Source organism: Thunnus albacares, chromosome 20 (assembly GCF_914725855.1).
Source record: "Thunnus albacares chromosome 20, fThuAlb1.1, whole genome shotgun sequence".
Classification (NCBI taxonomy): Eukaryota; Metazoa; Chordata; class Actinopteri; order Scombriformes; family Scombridae; genus Thunnus; species Thunnus albacares.
In genome coordinates this window covers 9592216-9617804 of record NC_058125.1, presented here as the reverse complement: position 1 = coordinate 9617804, position 25589 = coordinate 9592216, and the positions used below count along the sequence as shown (strand labels likewise).

The following is a 25589-nucleotide window of genomic DNA, read 5'->3' as shown; positions in this document are numbered from 1 at the left end:
CCTCCACCTGTTACACAATGAGGTGTTAATTTACCCGAAACAGGGCAGATTATGGGCTTCACGGCCTACTGCATACGTGTGTGTGTGTTTTTGTGTGTGTGTGTGTGTGTGTGTGTGAGAGAGAGCATACAGTAGGTGTGTGTGTGTCCTTTTACATCCTTTACGTCACAGCTGCTGTGAGTCAGCTCCTCTCTTCCTTTCCTGAGTCACTCATCCAGCGGTTGCTTGGCTACTGAAGAGCGGTGAAAGTTTCCTATTGCGTCTTTGTCTCCACGGATGGATAGGACCCGATATTTATTCAGGCTCAGGAGTGAGTGGCCAAATAATGCATGTTTGTGTGTGCGCACTGTTTCATCCAATGGGCAAAGGCTGACAAATCAGTTTTAGGACATCCTGTTGTTAACAGACAGTGAGGAGTTGTCTGGGCTCTGCAGCTGACCTCTTAAATGACGAGCAGGATAAAAATGACTTTGAAATGGAATAAGGCTCATGAGAATATTTGTGTGTAACAAGATCGTCCTTAACCAAAGCCTACATGCAGTATCGTATGAGGTTAAAATGCCCCAACTTTATGCTTTATGCTTGTGTTGAAAGGGTCACTCTATGTTACAGAGATCATCTCAGGCTCAATCTCTGCATCAGCCAGTTTACACAATTCACAACCAAGTGCTGTTTGGTACATTTGACAGTCACTGTAAATGTGTACTGTAAGCTGCAGTAAGTGTTCGACATAATACTTACAAGTGCTTGAATACTGAAAATCTCATTCTGTGTAGTATGTCACTGACAGTGCTGATTACTGGTGTGGTTCAACTGATATACGCCACTTACAAACAGCCTGCAGCTTGTGTTCTATGACAGTTACAACTTCTGCAAGTAAGTGCCATTTAAAACTAGCTTATGCCACTGTTATATTGGCAGATTCACACTCCTAATGTCACTTACACAATTTCCTACACCGATTAAGCTAGCTGGGCTAGCTAAGCGAAACATTAGCCTGCTACAACTAATGTAGGTCAGGCTGCTGGACTCAGTTTGACTGACCAAACAGTAAAATTATATTTTATGTGTGCTGGATTTTTTCAAAAGTTTTCCTATACTCAATACTTTTCATAATAACGATGTATCAAACTACAGCTCCCCTCTCCTTTACATTGCTTCATAGCAAGTTTCAGCTCATTGTTTAGCTGTCTGGCCCACAACTTTACTGTTTTGGTTCACTCTCACCGCTCTCATAAGGCGCTTTCGGACTGGAGGAACTTGTTCATAGTTCTAAGAACTGTTGGAGGTACTGTCCCCATTTTATTGTGTCTGCACTGCAGAAACTGGAAATGATCGTAGTTCTTAGAGCACGAGTGAACTTTATTAGCTCCTACCTCAGGGTAGATACTCTCCCAGCACAAGAGGAACCTTGAGTGACGTAAATGTACAATGATTGGACGAACACATGAGCCAATGCAGCACCGGCAACCGGCCATTTCTAAAAATTGTGTAAAACCACGTAGTCTGAATTTGCACATCTCCTTTATTATCATGAAACCCACAACACACAACAAAGACACAGCTTTGATCACGGTGTCCTCCATCTTGTTGTTGTATCTGGCACAGAAGTGACGTTGCTATACCAACAATGTTCCTATTGGCGGTGCGAATGCAAACAGAAAAAAAGCCCTTGAAGGTATGTAGTTCTCAGGGGAGCTCCCCAGTGGGTAGTTTATCTCAAGGAGTCCCCAGAACTGTTTGGTCCAAAAGCCATGATTTCGGCCGCAGCAGGCAGCTGTTTTCAGAGCTAAGGGAGTGTGAATATTGGACTTACATTCCCCAGGTGTAGAGAAACACGACTCTCAATGAACCATAATGTTGCTCTGTAACTGCTGGATGTGTAAATAAGCAAATATTTGCTAACAAGTTCAAAATATCAACTTAAAAGGTCATGATAGTACATGTTGTGTTCATAACTTGTTTCCGCAGCTGCTAAGTGGCCAAAAAATCAGTTGACACAAATTTAAGTTCATAATTATAGTAACTATAGATCACCCCTTTAAAGGATAATTCTGGTTTAATACAACTTGGTTATTTTTGTAATTTTTAACTTCATTTCTATCAGGTGTGATAAAATTGTACTCAACTACAGTGTAGTCTGATGGGGCAAGAAACACAAGTGGTCAGACAATCAGACAGGTTGTGAATATACATTTTAACTAGATTATATAAACCACTTTTTGGGGGTAAAAAAAAAATGATGGTTGTTCATTGAGCAGGAAAACTGTGTGAGAACACAACTACAGGAAACTGGTCAAAGCTGAACCAGGACGTCATTAAAGTGTGAAGGATGTTTATATTAAGCAATTTGGCCACTTCTCTTTTGCTTCTAAATAAGTTTGACTAACCTGACAGTTTGTTTGCTGCTCATGTTCACTGCCTTATCAAACTTTTTTCCACAATATTCCCAGATCGCAGCAATTAATTTGGCTACTACATTCCTTTTATTACTGAGGGGAACAATGGTCGACTGTAAAGCTATGAAAATAAGACCCATGTTGTGAAAATGGATTTATCCTTTTGGACCACAGAAGTGTTGCTCATTGTCCTGAAATCATTCAAAATAGGTCCAAAATAGAAAAAGGTAACCAGTTTGAACCAAATAAATGCCATGGAGTCTTAATGAGTCATGTGAATCATTCCTACAGGGACGAAGAGCTCCAGTTGTGGATATCCTCGGGTGAGATGATGCAGGCCGATGAGGAGCTGCAGCCGATCACCTGCTTCTGTATCCTTGCTCAAAGAGGAAGTGCAGCCCCTCAGTTATGGAGGAACAAAGACTCCAGATCAAGCTTGGTATCACGGTCTTCACCCTTCTTTCTCTCTCTCCTCTCTCCTCGACACTGTTGTCTTCCAAGGGTGCCTATCTGTCCCTCAACATTTACATCTTCTTTTGCCTCAAAATGCCCAGAGGAGGCCCTTTGGACAAGAATTATATTAAATATGCGGGACATTTTCAGTGTGATCACAAAGGATTTAAACATGACAACCCACCAGGATACTATTACTATGAATCAGCATAATAAGTTCATCATTTTCTATAATGAGGACATACCACCACAATTTTTTAGTGACTTTTGCTACGCTCAGGATTGTTGGAAATCCATAGGGAATACTTTTTGCAATAGTGATAACAGCATTGTGTCAAGTGATTTAAAAGACTTTACTTCCCACTGGCTCGACAGTCCCAACACCGACAACTCAAAGGAATATCAGAGTGAAATGGTTGTCAGAGACAATTTAAATACATGCAAACTTAAAAGTCTTTTGAAATCCTGTCAAAACTACAACCATCCAGGGAAATCATCAGGGATGAAGAGGAATATAAAAAAGAAGAAGACTGTGTCCTTCGTGGAGGATGTTGTGGTCTACCTGTTTGATCAGGTACTGTTCCTCTGTTGTACATGTATACTGTAGCTTGGGTAGGCTGTACGTTTTTTTGGTGCAATATTTAATTGATATTTCATTGATATTATTTCATTGATTGTCATTTTACTAATCCACTAAGGCCAAGAACTTTTATTCTAACTTTTATTCTCAGGAGAGTCCCACCCTGGAGCTGCACTCAGAGACCTGCACATCTCTGCCAGACAACCTGCCGGATGTCACATTAGAGGACAGTGGTAATATATTGAAGTACCACAATAGTGGTTTTGCATGTTTTACATCCTTAGCTATAAATTCTGTGTACTTAAAATTACTGCCAACCATTTTGCAGTAGTGAAATGTAACTAAATACGTTTACTCAAATAATGCACTTAATGGTCCAATGGGATTTAGTGTCATCTAGTGGAATGAACTTGGCAGAAATGCAATATAATATTCATAAGTATGTTTTAATTAGTATATAATCCCATGAAAATAAGAATCAATGTGTTTTCGTTACCTTAGAATGAACCCATTATATCTACATAGGGAGCAGGTCCCCTTGTAAGGAGGCTGCCATGTTGCACCGCCATGTTTCTACAGTAGCCCAGAATGGACAAACCAAACACTGGCTCTAGAGAGGGCCTTTCATGTTTTCTGTGAGTTTCATGGCCACCGTAGGTTCCCCTACACACTTGACAGGGGAGGGGTATTCAGTTTGTTGCAATCTGCAACCTCACCTCTAGACGCTACTAAATCCTACACACTGCACCTTTAAATACTAAATACTATCTCATACCTCCTCATATTACTACACTAAAATTCAGAGGGAAATGTTGCACTTTTTACTCCACTACATTTATTTGGCATTATAAATTAAAATTTCACAAACAAAACATATGAAGAGCTTATAAAATATCGTGGATCATTATTGATTAAAGTACACAACAGTATATAAAATACCTAAAATAAAAGTAAAATACTGCTTAAACATTAATGCATCACTAATAATAATCTAATGATATAATACTCAAAGTGATCATTTTTCTGCATTGACTGTACTTTCACTTTTGATACTTTAAAGATGTTTTACTTATAACACTTTTACTTACTGTAAGTGACATTTTCAGCGCTTGACTTTTATTTGTAATGTATTTGAGTATGAGTATTTTTACAGCGTATTTTTACTTACGCAAAGGATCAGACTATATAACTTAAATGTTTAATGCTTGTGTCAGTATATTGTACTAAAATGAAGGTCTTTCCTTCAGAATTTGATGTACTTCTGGGTGAAACAAGATGTTGGAACAACATGTCAGTAGGGATTATTCAAAGCATTAAGAGTTGTTTAAAAGGGAACCAGTTTTGAAAACTGATGGTATAATTGGTTGGAAATATTTATTTTACCTACTGGTTCAACTTGTCTAATTATATTTTTATATTCATGTTTCCATTTATTGATAATATGTTGACACTGAAGCTTAGCTGTCAATGTGGAAAAGCCATCTTACTTTTGACATGAACTACTTCAATTTGAGGCCACTGACAATGTAACAAGACCAGGGCAGGACACTACAAGGGTTAGAAAAGTTTAATGTTTGTAAGTCCAGCTAAATCAGATGCTGCAGGCTATTCGCAGTTCATTGTCACTCATTGTGTGTTCGTTTGGTTTTGCCTGCAGGCTTGGAGTGGGAGGACGATTTCTCTGCTTTGGAGAAGAACTGCCAGTTTCAGTGTGTCAGACGCTCAGTATCTCAGCGCTACACCCTTTCCCTGCCAACGCAGAGCTGGACGTCTATGTCTGAGCCAGAGCCTTTCTTTCTGTCCCAAACCTGCCTGTACCTCACCCATGTCACTGAGTCTGACCTTGAGCTGTGAGATAAAGGGTTAGTGGCACACACATACACACATATTGAGCTGTAGTTGCTTCTTTTTATGACTCAGTGGCGGTCAAATGGAGCCTTTCTATCACATCGTCTGCCTTCAGCCAAAGGCCATTTCGCTGTGACCATGGCCTAGTGTGACATCCACACTTGTTTTCCTTTCAGACAGCCAGCCTTGGCCTAATGGAAAAACTGACTAATCGTCCAGATCTCATCCTCTTCACCTCTAACTCATCTCCCCACCTCCCTCCTCTTTTATGATGAGTCAGGGATGATTTTAATGGCTGTTTTCCTCTCTGCTCCAAATGGATTCAAAGCACCTGCCGTTCATGACATCACAGCCTTGCAGGGCTGTGCGACAGTGCATTCAGCGTTCACAGTTGTTGGTATGACATGATCACTGACTGCGATGTGATTAAACAGTCAGTTGCATAAGAGCACTGGTACCTTTCCAGCTGCAAACCGTTTTGGAAGCTGCTGTTAATGCAAGGTTGTGTCCTTGGACCTGAGCTGTGAAATGACATACATTTACATTGGTATAATAAATTATTTGTGTCTGAAATCCCATTTTATCTTAAAAATGATGTAACACATTCCAGGTTCATTGTGGTTTCAAGATACAAAAAGTATATGTTGTTTATACAGTTTGTTTTGCTCAAACAGAGCATGCTTGTGGAGGCCCTGTTTGCTTGCCTCATTACTGAAGTGTATTCAGCTCTGAATTTATCAGCGGCTGTGGCTAAATAAACAGTGTAAGCCTTAGGGCCAATGGAGGCAGAAACTGAACAAACTAAAAGTAATAGATAATGTTTCCACAGAGCCAGCATCAGCGAGGTTTGGTTGATTAGATACAGTGTACCTGAGGAGGAAAGGAAACCTGGCAGGACCAGACACACACACACGCACACACACACACACAAACACACACATACACAAACACACACACAGACACAGACACACGTGTAAGCTGTTCAAGGACACCAAAACCACTGGCAGTGCAGCTAAAAAGTGTTTTCTACTAAGAGCTGGGAGCGTCACACCTGTACATTACTGTTGTTGTTATGTGGTCAGTGCTGCTAAAAGCCATATAGTGAAATTAAATCAGTAATAACTGAACCATAAAGTTTGTGTTTGTGCCAAAGTATTTTCCCAAATTTGCTGTTAAATTTACTGTTAACTTACGGTACAGTAAAACAGTAAAATGTGTTTGAATGTTGCTATAAGCTTAAGAGTAGGTGTGTTCAACATGGATACACGTGGGTGAGGGTTGGGGTTTGGGGGTAATACATGCAACAATGGTTCCCAGCGGCCCCCAGGTCAAACAGACAGTGGGATTACTGCAAGATCACACGTCCATGTGAGGAGGGGGTGTGATGGTGATTATTCAAAGAAGGTTAATTATGTTATTTGTGTTCTGTCTTGTTTATTTAGTATCTTTGTTTAGTTTTACTGTAGTTTCAGGGCATTCAGAAACCTACTGGATCCCAGTCTTTCACTGCAGGATTTGTCCGGTAGAAAGTAAATAATGTGACAGTTTAAATGAGATATGATTCTGTACATTCAGGTGCAGCCTTGAGGACTGTATTCAAATGAAGCAGTAGAGGATGATAAGCCACAAACTATATAAACTGCTTGGATGACAAACTAAAATGCAGTGTTCAATGTCCTTTACATATTCTTTTAACTAACTCACTTTACTTCTAGTGTTTAGTAGAGACATACTACTATTGTGTAGTACAGAGATACACTAAATTAAGCAACAAATGGTCAAACATTTACAAACATTTGTTCAAAAACTCCAGTATTGACCAATATTGCTTTTGCTATTTTATTATTGAATATTGGATAGTGACTAGTTGTGTCATCTGCAACCAATAGGATAATCTTTGACAAATAATGTATTTTAAAAGAACAAAACAAACAAACAAACAAACAAACAAAATCAGCAATAACATTTTATTTCCTTATTTTATTTTAAAGAGTTGCAAATCACATAAAATAATGTTAAATATAGTGGCATCAGTGGTGGAAAGTCACTCAGTACATTTACTCAAATAATGTAGGCCTACTTAAGTACAGTTTTGAGGTACTTGTACTTCACCTGTATTTCCATTTCATGCTACTTTATACTTCTACTCCACTACATTTCAGGGGTAAATACTGTACCTGTTACTCAACTACATTTATTAAAATTTTACATACCAAACATATGAACAGTTTATAAAATATGATGCATTGTTATAGCTTAAACTACAAACATATATAAAGCACCTAAAATTAACCACAACTACATCATTAAAGTACTGCTTACATGTTAATGCATCAATGATAATGATGCATTAACATCATATTTATTTATATATGTATATATATACGATGCATAATTACTTTTTATACTTGGCATTCTGTTGCCAACTCTTACTTTTACACAGTTTTTTTTTAAAATTCAGGACTTTTATTTGTAATGGAGTATTTTTTATAGTGTAGTACTCCTACTTTTTCCTAAACTAAGTAAATCAACTGAATATTTGCTCCACCGGAACTTTTGTCTCCCCCTTTGGGCAGTGAGAGTAATTACACAAACAATGTTGACGTCATTGCGGCAAACCCCCGACGCTTTTTACGTGAGCTGGTCCCCGCCCTGGCGACGTGATGCGGTTGGGGCACACTGAAGACAGCCTGCCTCAGTCGCAAACCAATCATTGCTCGTTGACGTAAAACACATTACTACTGGTGCGCCAGTGCAGGAAAGTCACCACAGACATCTGATTTAAAAACTCCAGTACACTGCGATATACAGACAGATTTACCTGGCGGTGATAGGTTTAATCAACATTGTGTGAACTCATTTGGCTTGAATCTAACAGACGTTCATTTATATGCAAAAATTCCGCACTCCACCTTTAAGTGTCTCAAAATTAGCTCCACCTGCAGCTACTTTCATAACTTTCATAGAGCTACCATGCTAGCAAGTGGTACTTTGAGCTAAATGTTAACGTAACAGTAACAGTACAACTATATTTTCCTATAAAGTTTTACAAATTAAAAACACGTCTTACATCTTTAAAAGCTTCCCAAACAGCAAGCAAAACTGAAGTATTCAATAGTGTCTCATGTGTGGGGGAAAAATGGCTAATCTGATTTAACCATTTGCATATTAAGATACTGTGGGGTTAAACACAAAGTACAGCTGAGCCAAGTCATAAACTGAAGTATTGGATAAACAGAAATTTTGAACAAAACCTCTGGTGACGATGAATGTCCGTACCAACTTTAAGTCCATCCAATAGTTGAAGAGATATTTAAATAAAAACCTAAAATGTAAACCTGATGGCTGTGCCTAGAACCCATGTCTGATTAGCTAGTATAAAACACATTATAGTTTGTTGTAGTTAAATCACATTTATTTTCTCATCTTCTTTTCTATTGTATATCCAATTTTGCACAAACCCTGTAAGCACAGTGCTGTAATTGGCGCATTTCAACAACAAGGCAATTCAAAGTGGTTTACATAAAACACAAAAGGCATCAAGACAAAATGGAAAAGAAACACAATACATTGTAAAATAGGACACATTGACATACAGTTTTAAAAAAAACGTTAAATAGAAAATAAAAATAAGCTAAAATAGAACAAAACATGAGAAACAAGGTTAAAGGGCAGTGTGAGGTATGACTCAAGCTCCAAAATAATTAGGCTGTAATATTTGTATTGCAGTGACATTAACAGGCTGTTGGGATGTTTGGGCAGAGCAGGGCTGAAGCCGGAGAGAGTGGGCTGGCTCTCTGATTGGTTGAACGGCGCGCTGGAAGGAGTAGGCTGGCTCTCTGATTGGCTGAGCAGCGCGACGTGTACATCCTTTAGCTACAGGTGGCTCACATGTGACGGTTATCTGCGTGTGTCCGCTGCACGGCGACGCTCCGCCGCTCTGTGTGCTCTTTACTTTATATTGTGGTGCTTTTAACGAGCGGCTGCATGGTGACAATTTCTCTGTAAACACTCAGGAGGAGGAGAGTTAGTTTAACTTTCAAGGTAAGACTTTTCAGTCCCCTTTTTATTGCCGTTAAATCCACTTTCATGGTTAATGTGTATGTATCATTTGCTGTGGTGAATGAAGTAGACTTTTGCCTGTTTATCTATCAGTTACAACACTACCGTTGGGGTGATTAAACTTAGGAGAATAAAGAGGGGAGGGAACTCTGGTGGAGAAATACACTGACGTTTCTTTCCTCTTCATTGTGTGCACTAATCTATGTAAAACAGTTCTATCTTACAGGTTTTCATAGTAGAATATTTGATAATATGGTTTAAATAAATTTCCATCACAGCTAAAGCTCCAGTATATTTGAACATGTAATAATCACTGACTTCAGTTAATTAATTCACTAATAAATTACCTGGAGTATTTCAAGCACTGTCTGCTGGTTAAAATGAAATTAAAGAGCATTTGAGGTGAATTATCCTGCTGCTGCTGCTGAGGGCTGGCTGCTCTCTGGGGTTTTGTGAGTGTAACCTTGAAATGGGCATTATCTCAGGACCATGGGGATAAGAGAGGCGTAGATTAACAGACCAACATCATGGAGTTTTCACACTGCAAGAGGCTGATTAGATACAACAGGATGCATAGCTGTTTGAATTGGAAAGGGGTTTATTCAGTAATTGGGGATTATTGGCTGACAGAGAAAAAAAACTGTATAAAAGTACTTCAGTTGAATTTATGTTAAAAGTTCAGTGTATCTGAGAGGCATCAAGAAATGTTAAGACACATTGAACCATCTTGTGACTCTTTTCCTCTAGGCCTGTTGAAGCTGTGAGATCTGTCAGAGAGCGTGGGTGAAGGAGGCAGCAGGATGAAGTCCAAAGGGAAGGCTGTGAAACCATCCAGGAGGACCTGGTCTGACCCGGAGCCAGAACTAGAACCAGACACTGAACCAGAACCCGGTTCCAGTGAGCAGGAAGGCTCTGAGGACTCTTGGAGAGGGTCGCTGAGGAGCAGGGGCGGCAAGCGACAAGGAGGAGCTGGTGGAGGCCGGCGACGCAGGCAGTATGGCTCCAGCACCAAGGAACGCAGCGTCCGCCGGCTAGAGAGCAACGAGCGGGAACGCCAGCGTATGCACAAACTCAACAACGCCTTCCAGGCACTTCGCGAGGCCATCCCGCATGTCAAGACTGACAAAAAGCTGTCCAAGATTGAGACACTGACCCTGGCAAAGAACTACATCAAAGCCTTGACCACCATCATCCTGGACATGTCTGGGGCCTGCCTCCCTGCTGGTGGGGTCCCATCAGAGGCCAGCGCCGCCAAGCTGCTCCAGTGCTACCAACAGCACCTGGAGGAGGAGGGAGAGGAGGGTCTGACCCAGTACCTCACCCACATGCACAGCTTCAGCCAGGCCAGCTAACAGTGGCTGTAGGGTGGTTGGAGAACAGGAGAGCCACCAGGAGGCTGGTCTCCAAGGCAGAGAGAGATGCAGGTGGACTTTTTAGGGCCAAATCTCAAATGATGTCCAGTTCCTGCAGGCACACTGCTTTGAAATCTGGTTAGAAGTGGTGTTTTCTGTAGGAGCAAGGTGCTCTTTCAGATCACTGACCTACGACGATAAAACCAGTTGACCTTATGACACTGGCAGCCACTGATGCTTGAACATAGCATGACGCAGCTCAAGGGCTGTGGACACACTCTTCATGCAAAGTAAGGAATTACTGGTGGATCATTCCCTTAGCAGACACAAAGACTGCAGATAAGACAGAAAAAACCAGATGGACCATGGAGAAGAGTAAAGAGAAAGAAAGGGCTAATCTTTCACCATTTCCCTATTTGTCATCTTGGTTTTGACTGGGGGGGTGGGGGGGGGGGGGGGACTTGTTCTCTTTTGTGTTATCTTGTGATCTTCTTGTGTTTTTTTTTGTTAAGAAAACTGCTGAGAGTAGCCTCGAGTCATAACTGTCACATTCAGGATGAAAAGAAAGACAAGCAGCAAGCCTAAATATTGAAATGCCGAAGCAAGAGAAACGTGTTTGCTCATTTGCTCATGATGACAATCCACGACCAAGCTGAGAACACAGTTTACTTGTCTGTTTATTCTGAAACAGGTTGTATGCCTATAGCTAGACGGCACAGATGATGTTTAAAGTGTGTGTTATTTTCCTTTTTTTTGTGTGTGTCCCTGCGTGTCTTGAGGCAGGACATTGTACTGAAAAAGATTGGAAAAGAATGAGTGAATGATGAGTTATTATCAATAAACACAATTATTTATTGACAAGGGGTGTTATTTTGACCATGACCATGCACAACACTTGAGAAACAACAGCACTGATGTGTTTCACACGACAGAAACACTATTTGATGATTATTCACAGATAATACAGACAGATCTCTGTACATGTTCAACATATACAAACGCAAACGCTGCATCACATTCAGACAGTGCTTTTATATATATATGTAGGTCCATTTAGCATACATTTATGCCTGAGCAGATGTAATTTATCAATGTATATGTGGTTCATGAGTATTTCTTAATGGAAAACTGCACTTCTTTAAATGAATTGTAATGTACAAACACTGTTCCGTCTTAATATAGTACCATTGCAACAACCACTATACTGTATAATACTAATATCTTACAGATTTACAACAAAAATATAGTGTTTTTGATCACAGTTTTTCTCACTGCTCAGTCTTTCTACTACCATCAGTTCCAAGGAAGTAGACGGCATGCAAATGCAAATATTCTCCTGAGAAAGAGGAAGGTTCAGTTTTAGCATTTCAACCACAGGACTTTTACAAGTAAGCCACACTTTTCCCTTATTTACAACCATTGCACATACTCCATGACAGTAACGTTAGAATGATAGTAATAACAAATTATTTTTAGAAGATAACATCAAAATCTTTATAAAACATTAGTCAACTGTTTGTATGAGGGAGGAAGCAACCACCATAGCTTATAATCTTATAGCTGCTACACGCTGGCTCCAAAAAAACAAAAACCACTGCAACCAAACCACTAAATTTCCTGTATTAAATACAAAGTCAAAACATTTCCTCTTTGTTTTCCTCACTCTAATTGTTGACTCCTTCTACTGTGTCTTCTTGCACCATTAATACAAACAAAGAAAAAGAAAAGTGTCTCGGCCCATCACACTCAGCCACGGTGGTTGCTTCTCACCCATCCAAACTCACTTTCACACAGGTTTCCCCACATTGCCCAAATTTGGATTTTCTGTCTCCAAACAATGATTTGTGGAACACATTAAACCCCAATCTAGGCTTCAAAAAGTCTGGAAATATACAGGTGGCATTAGAAACCTATGGGTGACACACAGATGCTTCAGTAGTCATCAGTTTTCTTTTGTCTCTGCTCATGTTAACCTGTTGCCAGCAGGCTACAACGAAACATAAATTTTTGAAATATAAGTTTATAGTATAGTATAGTTTGTACACACAGTTTGTATACATAAAATATATTTTTAAAAACCACCCTTCAACCCCTCTACCTTTACCTTGACTTATGTGTTGTACTCTATATACAGATACCACACAAACCTACAGAAACTTTACATCCTGATGAACAGGAGCATTAAGACCACCACAGTGATGAAAGACAGACAGCAATGGAAAAAAGACAGATATGCCCTACTGAGTAGATGAATAGGTCCCCTTAAAGATTTCAGAGATTGATCTGATTGTAGTATTTTCCAAATGTTTCCTAAAGTTTTGTTAGATTGACTAAAGTGATGTCTAAAGTTTGGAGTTGAATTATCACTGCTGCCACTTCAATATTAAATATAAAGTTGGCTTTAAATGAACATTTTCTACAAATGTAACATGGTTTAGGATGGCTACATATGTGTCTTTATACACGGCACATTTAAAAACAACAAACAGCATGTATGCACCTTTGTGTGTGTGTTTATGTGTGAATCTAACATCCCACAGCATTTCCATTGACCTCTGTGTTCCTGATAGGGAGGGGGCTCCTAGGGGCCGAGGCAGATGGGTCTGTTAGGGAAGGAAGACGGACACGGGGCGGCTCCATGGAGTTCCCTCTGACTGTGACATGGTCCCATCCACCCTAAAAGACAGAAAGAGAGAGAGAGAGAGAGAGAGAGAGAGAGAGAGAGAGAGAGAGAGAGAGAGAGAGAGAGAGAGAGAGAGAGAGAGAGAGAGAGATCAGCTCCAGGCACTAATGTCTGTTTGCAAGTAACTAAACCTTAAAGCACTGCAAGCACACTCTCCTCCAAACAGATGGGGCCTTCATTAGAGGAATGTCATACAGCTTGATTTCTTTGGTTCCTTACCCCAATGCCGTAGTCCCACGACTGTCCTTTAGGCTCCATGGGTTGGACTCCGAGTCGATGGCACACTGTCCCACAGCTCAGGCCGTGGCTGCCCTGCACCTTGTCTGCTATGATCCACACCTTCACCCCCACAACAACATAACAAAAATCAACCACCAAAAACATTCATATTGTTTTTCATATCGTTTCATCTTAACTCATCATTATATGTGGTTATTTCCCCTTTTTTATTCCATAGGAACATGAGAACATGAGATATCTCATATTCTATATATCATATATTGTGAGGTAACATCCATAAACTGCCCACTGCACATTCATGTTTACCAACCCAGCCAGTCACAAAAAAGGTTCAGAACTGCTATATCTACTTTATATAATAGCTATCACATCCACGTCAACCATTCACTTCACTGCAGACAGTAATAAAAGGTGAATAATAGTCATGATGCAGCACTATCATCCTGCTACCGACCTGGTCCAGAGGCCCTACAGAGACTTTGCGCACATTATTCGAGATGTGCTCCCAGGAGGAGCCCTGAGGGTAGCTGGGGGTCAAACCCTGCCGGTACCACAAGTTACCTGGACAGGAAACAGCCAAGTCACACACATGAGCTCAGATAGTCTACCATGAAACATGAAGTCTCTTAAAAATGCACTAAAGTTTAAATCAGGGTATATCAGGTATCCATAAAGACAAGCCGTGAATAAAAATGCAGTCTCCTTACCATTTTCATCTACAGTGTAGACTGATGTCCTCCCCACGGACACCTGCTTGAGCTTCTGTTTGGTTGGGGAGGGGATGTGGTACCAACAGTCTCCTGCAGATGGAGACACAATACACACTTACTAATTTCTGTACAAGTGAAAATCATGTCTACTTGCAGCATTAGTGGTTGAAAAATATAAGTAACTCTTTATGCTATGGGACAAAAAAATCTAAGTTTCTTCCACTGACCTGCAGGGGTCTGCGGAGACACGGATCCCCTGTAGAAGGCTGAACCGTCCCTGGCAATGGCCCAAACCTGGCTGGCTGCCCCGATGGAGATGGACTTGAAAGGCTGGTCAGTTCCCACGTGAAGCCATGAGGATCCCTGTGAGACAAACAAGAGGATGTTAGAACAATTGCCCGTTAAGTGCTTTTTTAAATTGTTGTTATGATAACTTGTCCTGGAAGTATTTTCGCATTGTTCACATCTGCCTATGTTTAGCCACTTATCAACAAGAATCAAATAAAATATATCCTTCAGACATTTTGAATTAAAAAGTCTTGAGTGATAAATGTGTTGGAAAAGATTAAATCAGGACTTAAGACAAAGGAAGCACAACAGCGGTCAATGAGGTTACAAGCACTGTCATTTTAAAATGAATGAATGTTTGTGAGTGGCACACCAAAAGGTGTTAAACCTGTTTATGGGGTGTACACATAAGTACAGTAAGTGTGACTCACAGCAGGTGTCAGTGCAGTGACTCCCAGCCGGCAGAGCACGTCTCCCTTGTTGCTGATCCCCCACAGAGGAACCACATCCACGCTGCTCTGAGCCGCACATGGCAGGATGGTCACGTCACTCAGTGGGATGGGTGGGATTTCTTGCCAGGGTCCCGTGGTAGCCAACTTACACTTCCTGTGCAAGAGAAAAAAAAATGTTGGCAAGAGGTGCAGGTAAGGATGCTGCTGGAGTATAAGGCGTGGCAAATGACCCTGACCTTACTGTAACTGTAACCACCCCAGAACCATGTGTTAGTTTTCCTGTGTGTATGTGTAGTCTGTCCTCTTTCCAGGTCTCCATGGTGATGGAGGTCAAGTGTCTCAGGCCTTGCTGATCAGATTCTTCATATGCTCTCATATATTCTAACTATAATTTTGTCATCCTGTTTGTCCATGCTGCATTTCTCTAATTTTGCTATCTTGGTCTATTCTGTACACACATTTATTGCATGTCTGTCCAACCTCTGTTTCTTCCATTGTTTTCCCCTTTAAGGGTTTTTTTGGGGGAGTTTTTCCTTATTCGAATTGAGGGTCTAAGGATAGAGGACGTCTTATGCTGTACAGATTGTAAAGCCTACTGAGGCAAAATCGTTATTTGTGATATTGGGCTATATAAATAAAATTGACTTGACTTAACTGTGCCTTGTGTTACCACTTCTAATAAAGTACCCATGTTCTCTGGCTACAAAAACATTTGTAAGGCCTCAAAACACATTTGTAAGATTCTAATAGATGTTATTTCAACTCTTTTTGAGGTCATATTGTGCACTGGTTGCATTAGACTGCATTAAATACTGTGGAGAAGGTGTTCAGTTTGTTGTTTATTTGTTTCTCACACTGACCAAGGATCAAATCCTGTCAGCTGTCTATCCTGCTCTTCTAAGTTCAAAGTGACTGAATAAAAAACCTATACACACACAAACAAAAGCTTCAAATGTCAACGGCACTGACCACTCTTAGACCGCTGTGTGCCTGCTGAACAAATATTGCAGACACTAATATGCTGGTGTTGCTTTTTACAATACCTGGCCCATCGCCTGCGACGCACAAAGTCCTTCATCGTTTTATAGCCGTGATATGACCTGCGCAGAGAGACGGAGAAGAGGAAGAAAGAATTGTAGAAAAAACAGAAATAAGGTCACGAGGGAGGTGATCATTTGAAAAAAAAAAAAAAAGACACAGCAGGTGGGTTGAAGGAATGGCATGTGAAACCTACGCTGGAAAATCAGCTGCGTATTGCCAGCCTTCTCTGTCTGTCCCTCCAGAAACACTGTAGTCAACTGCCCAATCAGACACCTGAAAACAGCAAATAAGGGAAGTGAAGCTGCATTTTTGTCTGCTCACCTTGTCTGTGATAAATCAAGAACAAATATTTATAGTTTCCAAACGAAAGACTGTAATGGAAGGATAGTGGTTAACCTGTGAACTGCAGGACTGGTTTCACAACAGCAGAGGGGATTACCCTGAGTGTGTGTGTAGCTGTACTTACCCATGTCCACTGAGGGGACGGAGGTTTGGTATTTGTTTTTGTGCACTCATGTAGTCCTGATGCATCACTCCACATGTAGCGGTCTGTAGGTAGACCTCTAAAACAAAGCAAACATGCTTTAAATGAGTGACTACACTTCAAATTGTAAATTATAACATGTATTCCAGGTTTTGTTGAAATGTTTGCATTTGTTCGTCCCATCATAGCGTGACAGTAAAAGTTTAGATGTGTAGAAAAAAGTATTAACAAGTAATACTGCCCTGTTTATTTAAAAACTGTGAATCTATTCATATACTTCAGGCAGTCTTAGAGAAAGGCACTTTATTTTCATGACATGTTAAGTGTAAACATTAAAAACTGAAGAGAGTAGTCAATCCTGTTTCCACAGTTCATAAATATGAGCCTGGCAATTTTAGTGTGTGGAAGAAAACACAATAAATGCAACAAAACAAATCATTGCAAGCATTTTAACAACAATTTCTGCTCTAAAAAACTAGGAAATTATGTTTCATAGATGGAAACTGGGAAAGCATAAACTCTCTTGGAGTACTCCACCTGTTGGTGTAGCCGGTGACAGGGTTCCACCTCTGGTTCTCATAGATGTAGACGCTCTTGACGTCGGTCTGTGTGTAAATGTTATCGGTGCTGCTGGCCAGTCCCTGGAAGAAGCCACCTCCATAGCCCCCGGTGTAGACCCAGGCGGTGTGGTCGTAACCAATCCCCCACACTATCCCAACGCTGTTACACTCCACTGTACGCAGGTGACCTCCAACCTGCCGCCAGAACCTGCGCAATTTCAAAGAAAGGAAACTCAAATATGAAGTGTTCCTGAAGATGAAGACTATCTATTAGAACTTCAGCGTCATATTTATTCTCCTGCACCCTTACAAAGTGCGTTCATGTTCTTACATCTGGTTGCAGGGTGTAGGGTAGGGTATGGCTTCCAGGTTAGGAGAGGGCTCGCTGACGAAGATGTCCCCTTTGCAGGTGATGGACCAGATGGCCTGTTTGGAGGGAGGACCCTGGATTCCCCTGGAGTCACAGCATGACACACTCAGCAACGCCAGCTGGAGGCAGGGAGGAAGGTGGAGGCAGACAGATGGAGTTATAAAGGGGAGGGAAAGACAAATGAATGGTAAAATTTGTGTGCAAATGCTGGGTGGGTGTTAACACAGAGAGAACAACAAAAATGATATTACGCCACTTAATTTCTCTCCATCATCTAAAATTTATTTTATTTATTTATTTGTATCATCTTTACCCAATCATGCATCTCGAGCTCTGTGGCTGCTGCCAACCGTATTGGCCACCTCTGTTTGGTCCGCTCAGGTGTGTAGATGGCAAAAGTGTGTTTGGAATCATTTAGCACAGGAACCAGGATGGTCACCTCATTGATGAAGGCATGCAGGTACTGGAGAGAGTGGCAGCAGGGAGGAAAGATAAGAAAACAATATAAAGTTTAAAAAAGTAAATAGAGGAAGAAATAAAAAAAAAGCAGTAGTGAGAGAGAGGAACAGCAATACTGATTCATTTGTATCATTTATTCCATTGCCAGAAGCAGTCCATTGTGTGAACAAGTATACTGGCAAAACGTCTATTTGCCACATATTGTAGTGACACAAGTCTAATACACAAAGCATGAACCTGAACACACACACTCCTCCTCACCTTTTTCTCTTCATAAAAGTTGTAATAAATGAAAAGGATGCCGTCCTTGTTGCCCTCCGGTCCTGAGAACTGCTCCAGGGCAAAGTGAACGTCTACCCATTTGTGAGGCTTCCAGTCTCTCCACCACTGCATGGTTCCCTTCTTCACCCACACGGACTGTAATGGGGGTAAACGTTCAGAAAAATGAATGAATAAATAAATGAAAGAATGAGGGAACATGTAAAAGGAACTCCATAAAGCCAGTAAAGACACAGAACAGAAGTGAGTAGAAAAGGAGAAATATTACAAACATCAAGTACAGGAGCTCCAGCTGTTGTGTTTACTGCATGTACCTGTTCTATGGCTTGTTCATAATGTCTGAAATTATCCATCTCTCTCTTGGTTCTCTCACTGAGTTGCTCAAAGATTTGTCTCCGCCAGGCTGCTGTCTGGGCTGGGGTGACAGACAGACTCATGGACTGGGCCAACACTGAGAGGAAGGGAAAGGGAGAAATTGCTGACATCAGAAAAGTTAACAAAATGAACAGACATTTGGCCTTAATTAAATCAGTTTTCCTGCAGACATGAGATGGAAACTAAAACATGCTAGCTGTCTCATCTAACTCACTTGAAGCATTCATAGAGCAGTTGAACCAGTTGAGTTGGGAGTGGCTGTCCACAGAGCAGCCTCCTCCACTGACCCACGCCCACAGAGGGTGCTCATCTGCCCCATATGGGTCCTCCATAGCGAGGGTGTATGTGGCTACCGATGACAAGCTGCAGGTATCGGCAGAGTCCAACACTGCTGCAGTCTGGGCCTGCTGGCTCTGCGCCTCCTCCAGGTCCACATTACTCCACTGGGGGTCAAGAGGCCCTCCAGACTGGCTCGGGGAAAGAACGACATCAGCACACGGAGCTTTGACCTCTTCTTCTCCGGGGATGGCCTCCTCCTCCAGGACAGCAGGAGAGGCTGATCCCACCGCTCTCGTGGTCTTTCCTGGTTCACGGTCAGAGACGAGCTCAGAGATGAAGCTGTCGCTGGTGACCTTGGGGATGCGGGGTTTGGGGGTGTCAGTCGGTTGGCTGGAGGGGTCTGTGGGGGCATCCGCCACTGACTCTGGGGCGACGGAGGTGGCTAAGCAGCTGGCTTCGTCTGCAGATCCTTTCTCTGCGTCTGACTCCACATCACTCACTACAGACTGACCACGCACCTCACCACAGAAGTAACATCCAGCGCTGTGAGATGGAGAAAAGGAACGAATAATAATTGTAAGTATATGTTTTTTTAATTACAGCTTTCTCAGTATGTGAAATTGTGACATTAAGCATTATATCAATGTGTGAAAATGTCTTGGGCTCATGTTTATCTTGACTACTTTCTTACCAGTGTATGAGTATGAACTCATGCTAAAAGGGTCATTAGAACTTATCTATATCCGTCTGTGTGTGTGTGTGTGTGTGTGTGTGTGTGTGTATGTCCACTGAGGCCTCTCCACCTCTGCAGGCTGTTGACGCTGGCACTGGAATGGGATCTGTCTCCGTCTCTGGGAACGCTGATGGCCTTCCAGGTTTTCCCACTCAGTTCACTGGAGGTAACACCCTGTCGGAAGTACACCGCCCGGTCCTCACAACTGATGCCCCACACCTACACACAACAGGGAGATTATCTTTGACTTGGATATATACACAACCCATAAGTGGAAGGTACACAATATGTCCCGCACAGGATGTGATGCGAGCACGTGGCTGGAATTCACCTGGTCGTTGAGTCCTACGTTGATCATGATCATTTCTCCAACCATGCTGATCCAGCCGGAGCCGCAGGGGTTGTGGGAGTTCACACCACGCCTGAACCACACCTGGGAAAGCAGCAGAGTGGTGAGAGTGATAACCAAGAAGCTCACAAGATGAATTGTTGTTGCTTAAATGCTCTGCAGCATTACATACAGCTGCCGAAACACTATGGTTACTACTGGATTTAGATGTAGCCTGCCACAGTAGTCTGTTCCTCTTTACTGATGCAGTTTTCCTGTTTGGTAGATGGTGTTGGTGAAATTAATCAACTTTAATAATCTCAATAAAAACTAACCATATTTTTGTCTACTGCAAGCTTTAAGTTCTGTGTTATAAGGCTTAAAGACATTATTTTATACATTACCTGTATGACCACATTACAATTAAAGCCAAAACAAAATTATGTGTAAGCAGTGCTATTTCAATACAAGATTCCAATACAATAGTGTGACTTCTATGGAGTTCATCACAGCATTTTCTTACTTTGTTGTCCTTGGTCACAGCCCAAACAACGTTGACTCCCACAGCTACATGTGTAGCTCCTACATCAGGACTGGGAGAGTCCACCACCGCCCAGGATGTACCTGGATCACAGAAAACATTATTCTCAATACAAAGCACAAACACAAACACTCAAAACACATCCTCCTCCCAGCAGTGAGCTGCTGTACCTTGGGGACAGTCTCGGCTGATGCCCTCCCTGACAATGAACTGGCCCTCCCACAGCACCGCCCAGATCAGGTCCCCCGGGCCACAGCTTATCTGGACCACCTCCCCGGGGAGAGACACCTCCTCCCACAAAGAGCCCTCTGGATTGTGGTGGTAGATGCCCTCTCTGAACCACACCTGGACAGAGGGAAAGAAAAGGAGCCATTAGATGAACAAGAGTGATAGCAGGACAGCAAGTGAGGAAAAACTCTGATTTGCATCAAGCGATGCAAATCTAGCTGTTAATCTGATGTGACAAGACTGCGAGTATGTGATCTAGCTCAGAAGGTTAAATGAAAAAACACAAACACACCCTTAATATGTGTGTATATAACAAAAAATCTCTACAGTTTAAGCATTAAATCCATTATATTAGACAGATGCATTACATTAGATACAGTTATTAAAGGTTCCAATGCACAAACCTTTCTTGAGCTTCATGTCAGCAACTGTTTATCAATTCTGACTATATTTGTGAGAATTTGCAGTATGTTGCCATGGATACCTATGGCTAAGTTGGGCATGACACGTGTGTGTGTGTGTGTGTGGGTGAGCTGTACCTTGCCTTGCAGGGATACAGCCCACAGCGACAGCCTGCCCCTGGGCTCGTCACTGATCTCCCACCCTCCGCAGCTGATGTCGCTGAAGGGATCTGGTAGAGCCGTCTGCTGCGAGGGGATCTGTCAGCGCACACAGGAAGAGAGATGCAGGTGAGCAAACTAAAAGGTTTTACACACAAACGTACAGTAGAACGTGCAGTAACACCCACCTTCGCCCAAGTGTCCATGGCTTTGTACCTCCTGTAGCGGAGCCATCGCCTGCGACGGACACAGGAGTTCCACTTTTTGTCTTTGGTGTAAGTGGCCGGGAAGTCAATGGCATAGGTCCATCCCTGCAGAAACAAACACCTCAAATATTAAAATGAGCCAGGAGTAATCAGAGTGAGTGGTGAGTAGTGTGTGTGTGTGTGTGTGTGTGAGGTGGTCTGAAATGGACACTCACCCCTTTCTCTGTGGGATCTCCCTCAAAGTTTTCGTCCACGTACCAGTCGCCCTCCCACTCCCAGCTGCTGGAGGGAAGCTGGAAGCCGTTCAGAGGTTGATGTTGCAGACCCGTGACATCACTCCACTGCCAGCGGTCGCTTGGCAACAAACGCTCCGAGAAACCATCCACAGGATTCCATCTCTGATAGACAGAAAAACGTCAGAGTGCACACACAACCAAAACAAAACAAATGCAGCAGTAACAGGTTATCCTCTGGCAGTAACAAACACAGCGTGTCACCTCATAAATCAAACATGATGGACAATCTAAAGGATTCACAAAACCTCACAGAGGGAGACCAATCCAAAGGCCTGCCCTCAAGTCAAAATATCACTACAGTACGGTTGAGAATTTACTACCAAAGAGCAGTTTTTGTGAGTTGTCACAAGTGTAGTAACTACAGAGTGTCAACCTAATGCACGTTACCAGCTGTGTGACAAAGTCCTTGAAGCTCCTAACAGCTGCGATCACGCACAGACAGCATGACTGTAGTTGACATTTATCCTCACATTTTAGTTCCACATGCAGTACACTTTCACTGTATCTGTTTTGTGCTTAAAAGTGATTTCACGCGCTTCTAATTTGCTTGTTAAGGCTCACAGCTAGCAGAATACTGGCAACAGAGGAAGTTGGACACTGCTGTATGAGGATGTTGCACTTATTTTTTCAGTTACTAAATCACTGCAATAACATGAGTACAAGGGGAAGTTCACATTTTCAGTTTTATTCAGGATACTTTGTGCAAGAAATAAAGGAAGCCATGGGAAAATATTAAGACATTTTTTTTTAACTTTTCTTTGTGTATTTTGGAACTTTGACTCAAATTCTTTCCAAAAAGACACATTTTTTGTCCGAGAGGCAAACACTCTGTAAACTATGACACCCTGATTGGCTACAAAGACCCACTTGATTCTCATAGGTCTCCTCCTGGTAGCGGACGGGCAGGTCGGAAGCGTGGACGTTCAGGTAGATCTTGTTGTCGCAGGCGATGCCCCAGCAGCACTGCTGAGCCGCCGTCGCCCGCTTGAACTCCATCTGGGTGTCGCGGCATAGCTCCCACTGCTGCCCCGCCGTCGACAGGTTGTAGACCCGCCCGTACACATCCACGGCCCACAGCAGGGAGACGGGCATGGCTGCACCTGGAACCTGAGAGAAAGGGGGAATGTACCTTTAAAAGGAACAAAAATATTTCTTCCCTATATCATTGATATAGGGAGTTGATATTTACACCCACGACATTTATAAATGTGTGTCTGCACAACATGTGTTTGTGATAATGGACCCAGTTTTGGGCAGTGTTGAAGAGGTTAAGGATGAAGGAAAGGATAAAAATAGATTTACAGCGCTGGAGGAATGCAGTAGAGACTGAAACATTGTGATGGAGAGAATTAAGTTTGAAGAATTTGATTTCATTTGAGTCTGATATATAATAACATACACAGAAACACACATTTTTGATGTAACACTTAGAGGTCATCAGAAGATCTCATAGTGTAAGACAGTAGAGCTCTCTGGGACATTATTACACTCAAAGGATGCAACTGTCTTCTGTGTCTTTGTGCGGAAACTTTTAACTTACAAATATATAACTATATATACAGCACAATATGTGTGTGTATTGTATATGTGAATTTGCCTATATTCAGTATCTGAGGTACAAAGCATTACCTTCTGCTAAAAAAAAATCCTCCTCAGAGCAGAGCTGCACACATTAATCAGAGTCATGTGTTGGGGTTGCTCTGATCCTCACTGTGCTCTGTTTACAGCAACATGTTATGTTACTGACCCATATTCAGAAACCTGGACAATGTCATCACCATATTTAAGCCTACGTGGCAACTGTAAAAAGATATATTATTGCAATACAGTAATCAGTGCAAGCCTTGTTCAATGCCTGTTTTTAACCTTTACATACTGTTCAGGTCAAATCTGACCCATATTTACATCTGAGAGCAGTAACAATCTAAACACTTTTTATATCCTGAATTTTTTTATGACTTTTCCCAAAGTGACCCAGAGTATACAAAAATGGAAATAATATTTCAACTTTTTATTTTATTTTTGTGCAGCCGTCACACAGTTTTTTAGAGGGTGTTCCACGTTAAATTTGACCCGTATTTATTTAAAGATGTTGCATTCTTCACATTTATTAACATTCATTGAAATAATGATGGCTGTTCTCCTGTTTTATGTAACACAGGATCATAATATAGTGTGATTGTGACTGTTTTTCTCCTTTAACAAACAGTGTAAAACCTAAAGAATTAGAGCCACAACGATTCATTGATTAGTAGTTGCCAACTATGAAATTAATTGCCAACTATTTTGATAATCGATTAAGTGTTCTGAGTCATTTTTTAAGAAGAAAAAGTCCAAAGTCTCTGATTCCAACTTCTTAAATGTGAATATTTTCTGGTTTCTTCAGTCCTCTATGACAATAAACTGAATGTCTTTGGGTTGTGCACAAAACAAGACATTTGAGGACGTCATCTTAGGCTTTGGGAAACAGTGATCAACATTTTTCACCATTTTCTGACATTTTATGGACCAAATGACGATTAATTGAGAAGATAATGAAGGAAAAAATAGGGAGTGCTGCTGGGCCAGGAAACTAGTGTTGATTATGTTCTGGTGCTCTTTGAGAATAGGGCAAGTAGTCAAATAAGAATAAAAAAGCGTTGACTGTCCAGCTTTCTTTTAATGGAAGTCCATGGTGTTGAAGGGCAGTCTAAAAAGCATCCAAGGCACTCTGATAATGAGTTAAAAATCTTTTATTAATACATGAATGTACATGGATTCATGTATTAATGAAGGATTTCATTATTATTATTCATTTATATTTGACAGATTAATCAATAAGTTAGCTGCAGCTCTATAAAGCAGTGACTCTATTTTTCATGAGATGTTTCATTACAGAAAGTGAAACCCATGACCAAAATAGTCACACATTATGTCATTGTGTTACTTATAAATGGAATTACAGTGGAAATAATTTATTCCTCTTTTTGCTGGGGACCCCCTGGAACCCCCTCAAGGATCCCTGGGGGGTCCCCGGACCTCACTTTGAGAATCACTTCTATAAAGAATACACTCTCTCTCTGCTCTCTGAAAGCCCCATTAAAGGTTAATCAATGACTGATGAGGCATTTATGAATGAAGAAGTCAGAGGTTTGGTATAGAGACTAATTATGAGTCAGGATGAAGAGTCAGATATGAACAGGAAGTAAGGGTTAAATGGGTTAAAAGGTCTCCATTTCACAACACTGCGTAACCGGCAGGGATGCTGCTGCTGAAAGGCGTATCCTCTGTCACTTCGAGTACACACCGTACACTTATATTGCACTGCAAATATTAAAACCGCCATGATACAAAAATGCTACAATACCTATATACATTTTAAAGTGCCGACAACAATGATGCCACAGCGAAACTGACAGCAGTGTGTTTGTTTTATGTGCGACGTTTGTTACACTGCAACAAAGTAGCGGCTTAACGACAACAGCTACGTGAATGGATACTATAGAGCAAGTGTGATCCAAACACACGCAGTAAAACCAGCTTTTAGGCTTTAACGACAACACTCAGCTTCTTTTTGGTGCAGGCTTACAGGCTTAGCCTTCTAGAAATAGCAAATGAACACAGTCCAAACACACCAACCTTGAGCTTCCTCTCATAAACCGTCTACCGGAGCCCGGTGGGATGGTTTCATTCAGCAGAAATGAATGTTGCAGCTGTCTAAACTATAATGTGTCAGGAAAGCCTCGGACATTTCACATCATATATTCGGTGTTGTGTGAAGCAGGAAGTGCTTATTTGTTTCTG

At 41.5% G+C, this 25589-nt stretch overlaps 2 protein-coding genes across 5 annotated transcripts in view; one reads left to right on the top strand and one right to left on the bottom strand.

Moving 5' to 3' along the window:
• Window positions 1-11552, top strand: part of bhlha15 (basic helix-loop-helix family, member a15) — a 21351-nt gene extending 9799 nt beyond the window's left edge. For 2 of the 4 annotated variants that reach the window (XM_044337256.1, XM_044337255.1), the window contains exons 2-5: window positions 2691-3426; window positions 3584-3665; window positions 5090-5294; window positions 5457-7219. In XM_044337256.1, the coding sequence (XP_044193191.1) occupies window positions 2728-3426; window positions 3584-3665; window positions 5090-5286 (978 nt within the window). In that variant the 5' untranslated portion in view covers window positions 2691-2727 and the 3' untranslated portion in view covers window positions 5287-5294; window positions 5457-7219. Of the gene's footprint in view, window positions 1-2690; window positions 3427-3583; window positions 3666-5089; window positions 5295-5456; window positions 7220-7725; window positions 9325-10089 lie in introns of those variants that run through there. The other 2 variants (XM_044337258.1, XM_044337257.1) reach the window with 2 other exon arrangements.
• Window positions 11523-25589, bottom strand: tecpr1a (tectonin beta-propeller repeat containing 1a). Its single transcript, XM_044337254.1, has 24 exons — window positions 25425-25589; window positions 22674-22913; window positions 21726-21908; window positions 21493-21615; window positions 21284-21403; window positions 20687-20861; window positions 20499-20599; window positions 19979-20080; window positions 19718-19866; window positions 18850-19457; window positions 18575-18711; window positions 18243-18398; window positions 17836-17985; window positions 17484-17641; window positions 17130-17360; window positions 16575-16671; window positions 16302-16381; window positions 16111-16167; window positions 15047-15221; window positions 14555-14690; window positions 14325-14417; window positions 14072-14178; window positions 13597-13716; window positions 11523-13370 (listed from the first exon to the last, which is right to left on the bottom strand). The coding sequence occupies exons 2-24, from the start codon at window positions 22896-22898 to the stop codon at window positions 13221-13223; spliced, it is 3633 nt and encodes a 1210-aa protein (XP_044193189.1). The 5' UTR covers window positions 22899-22913; window positions 25425-25589; the 3' UTR covers window positions 11523-13220.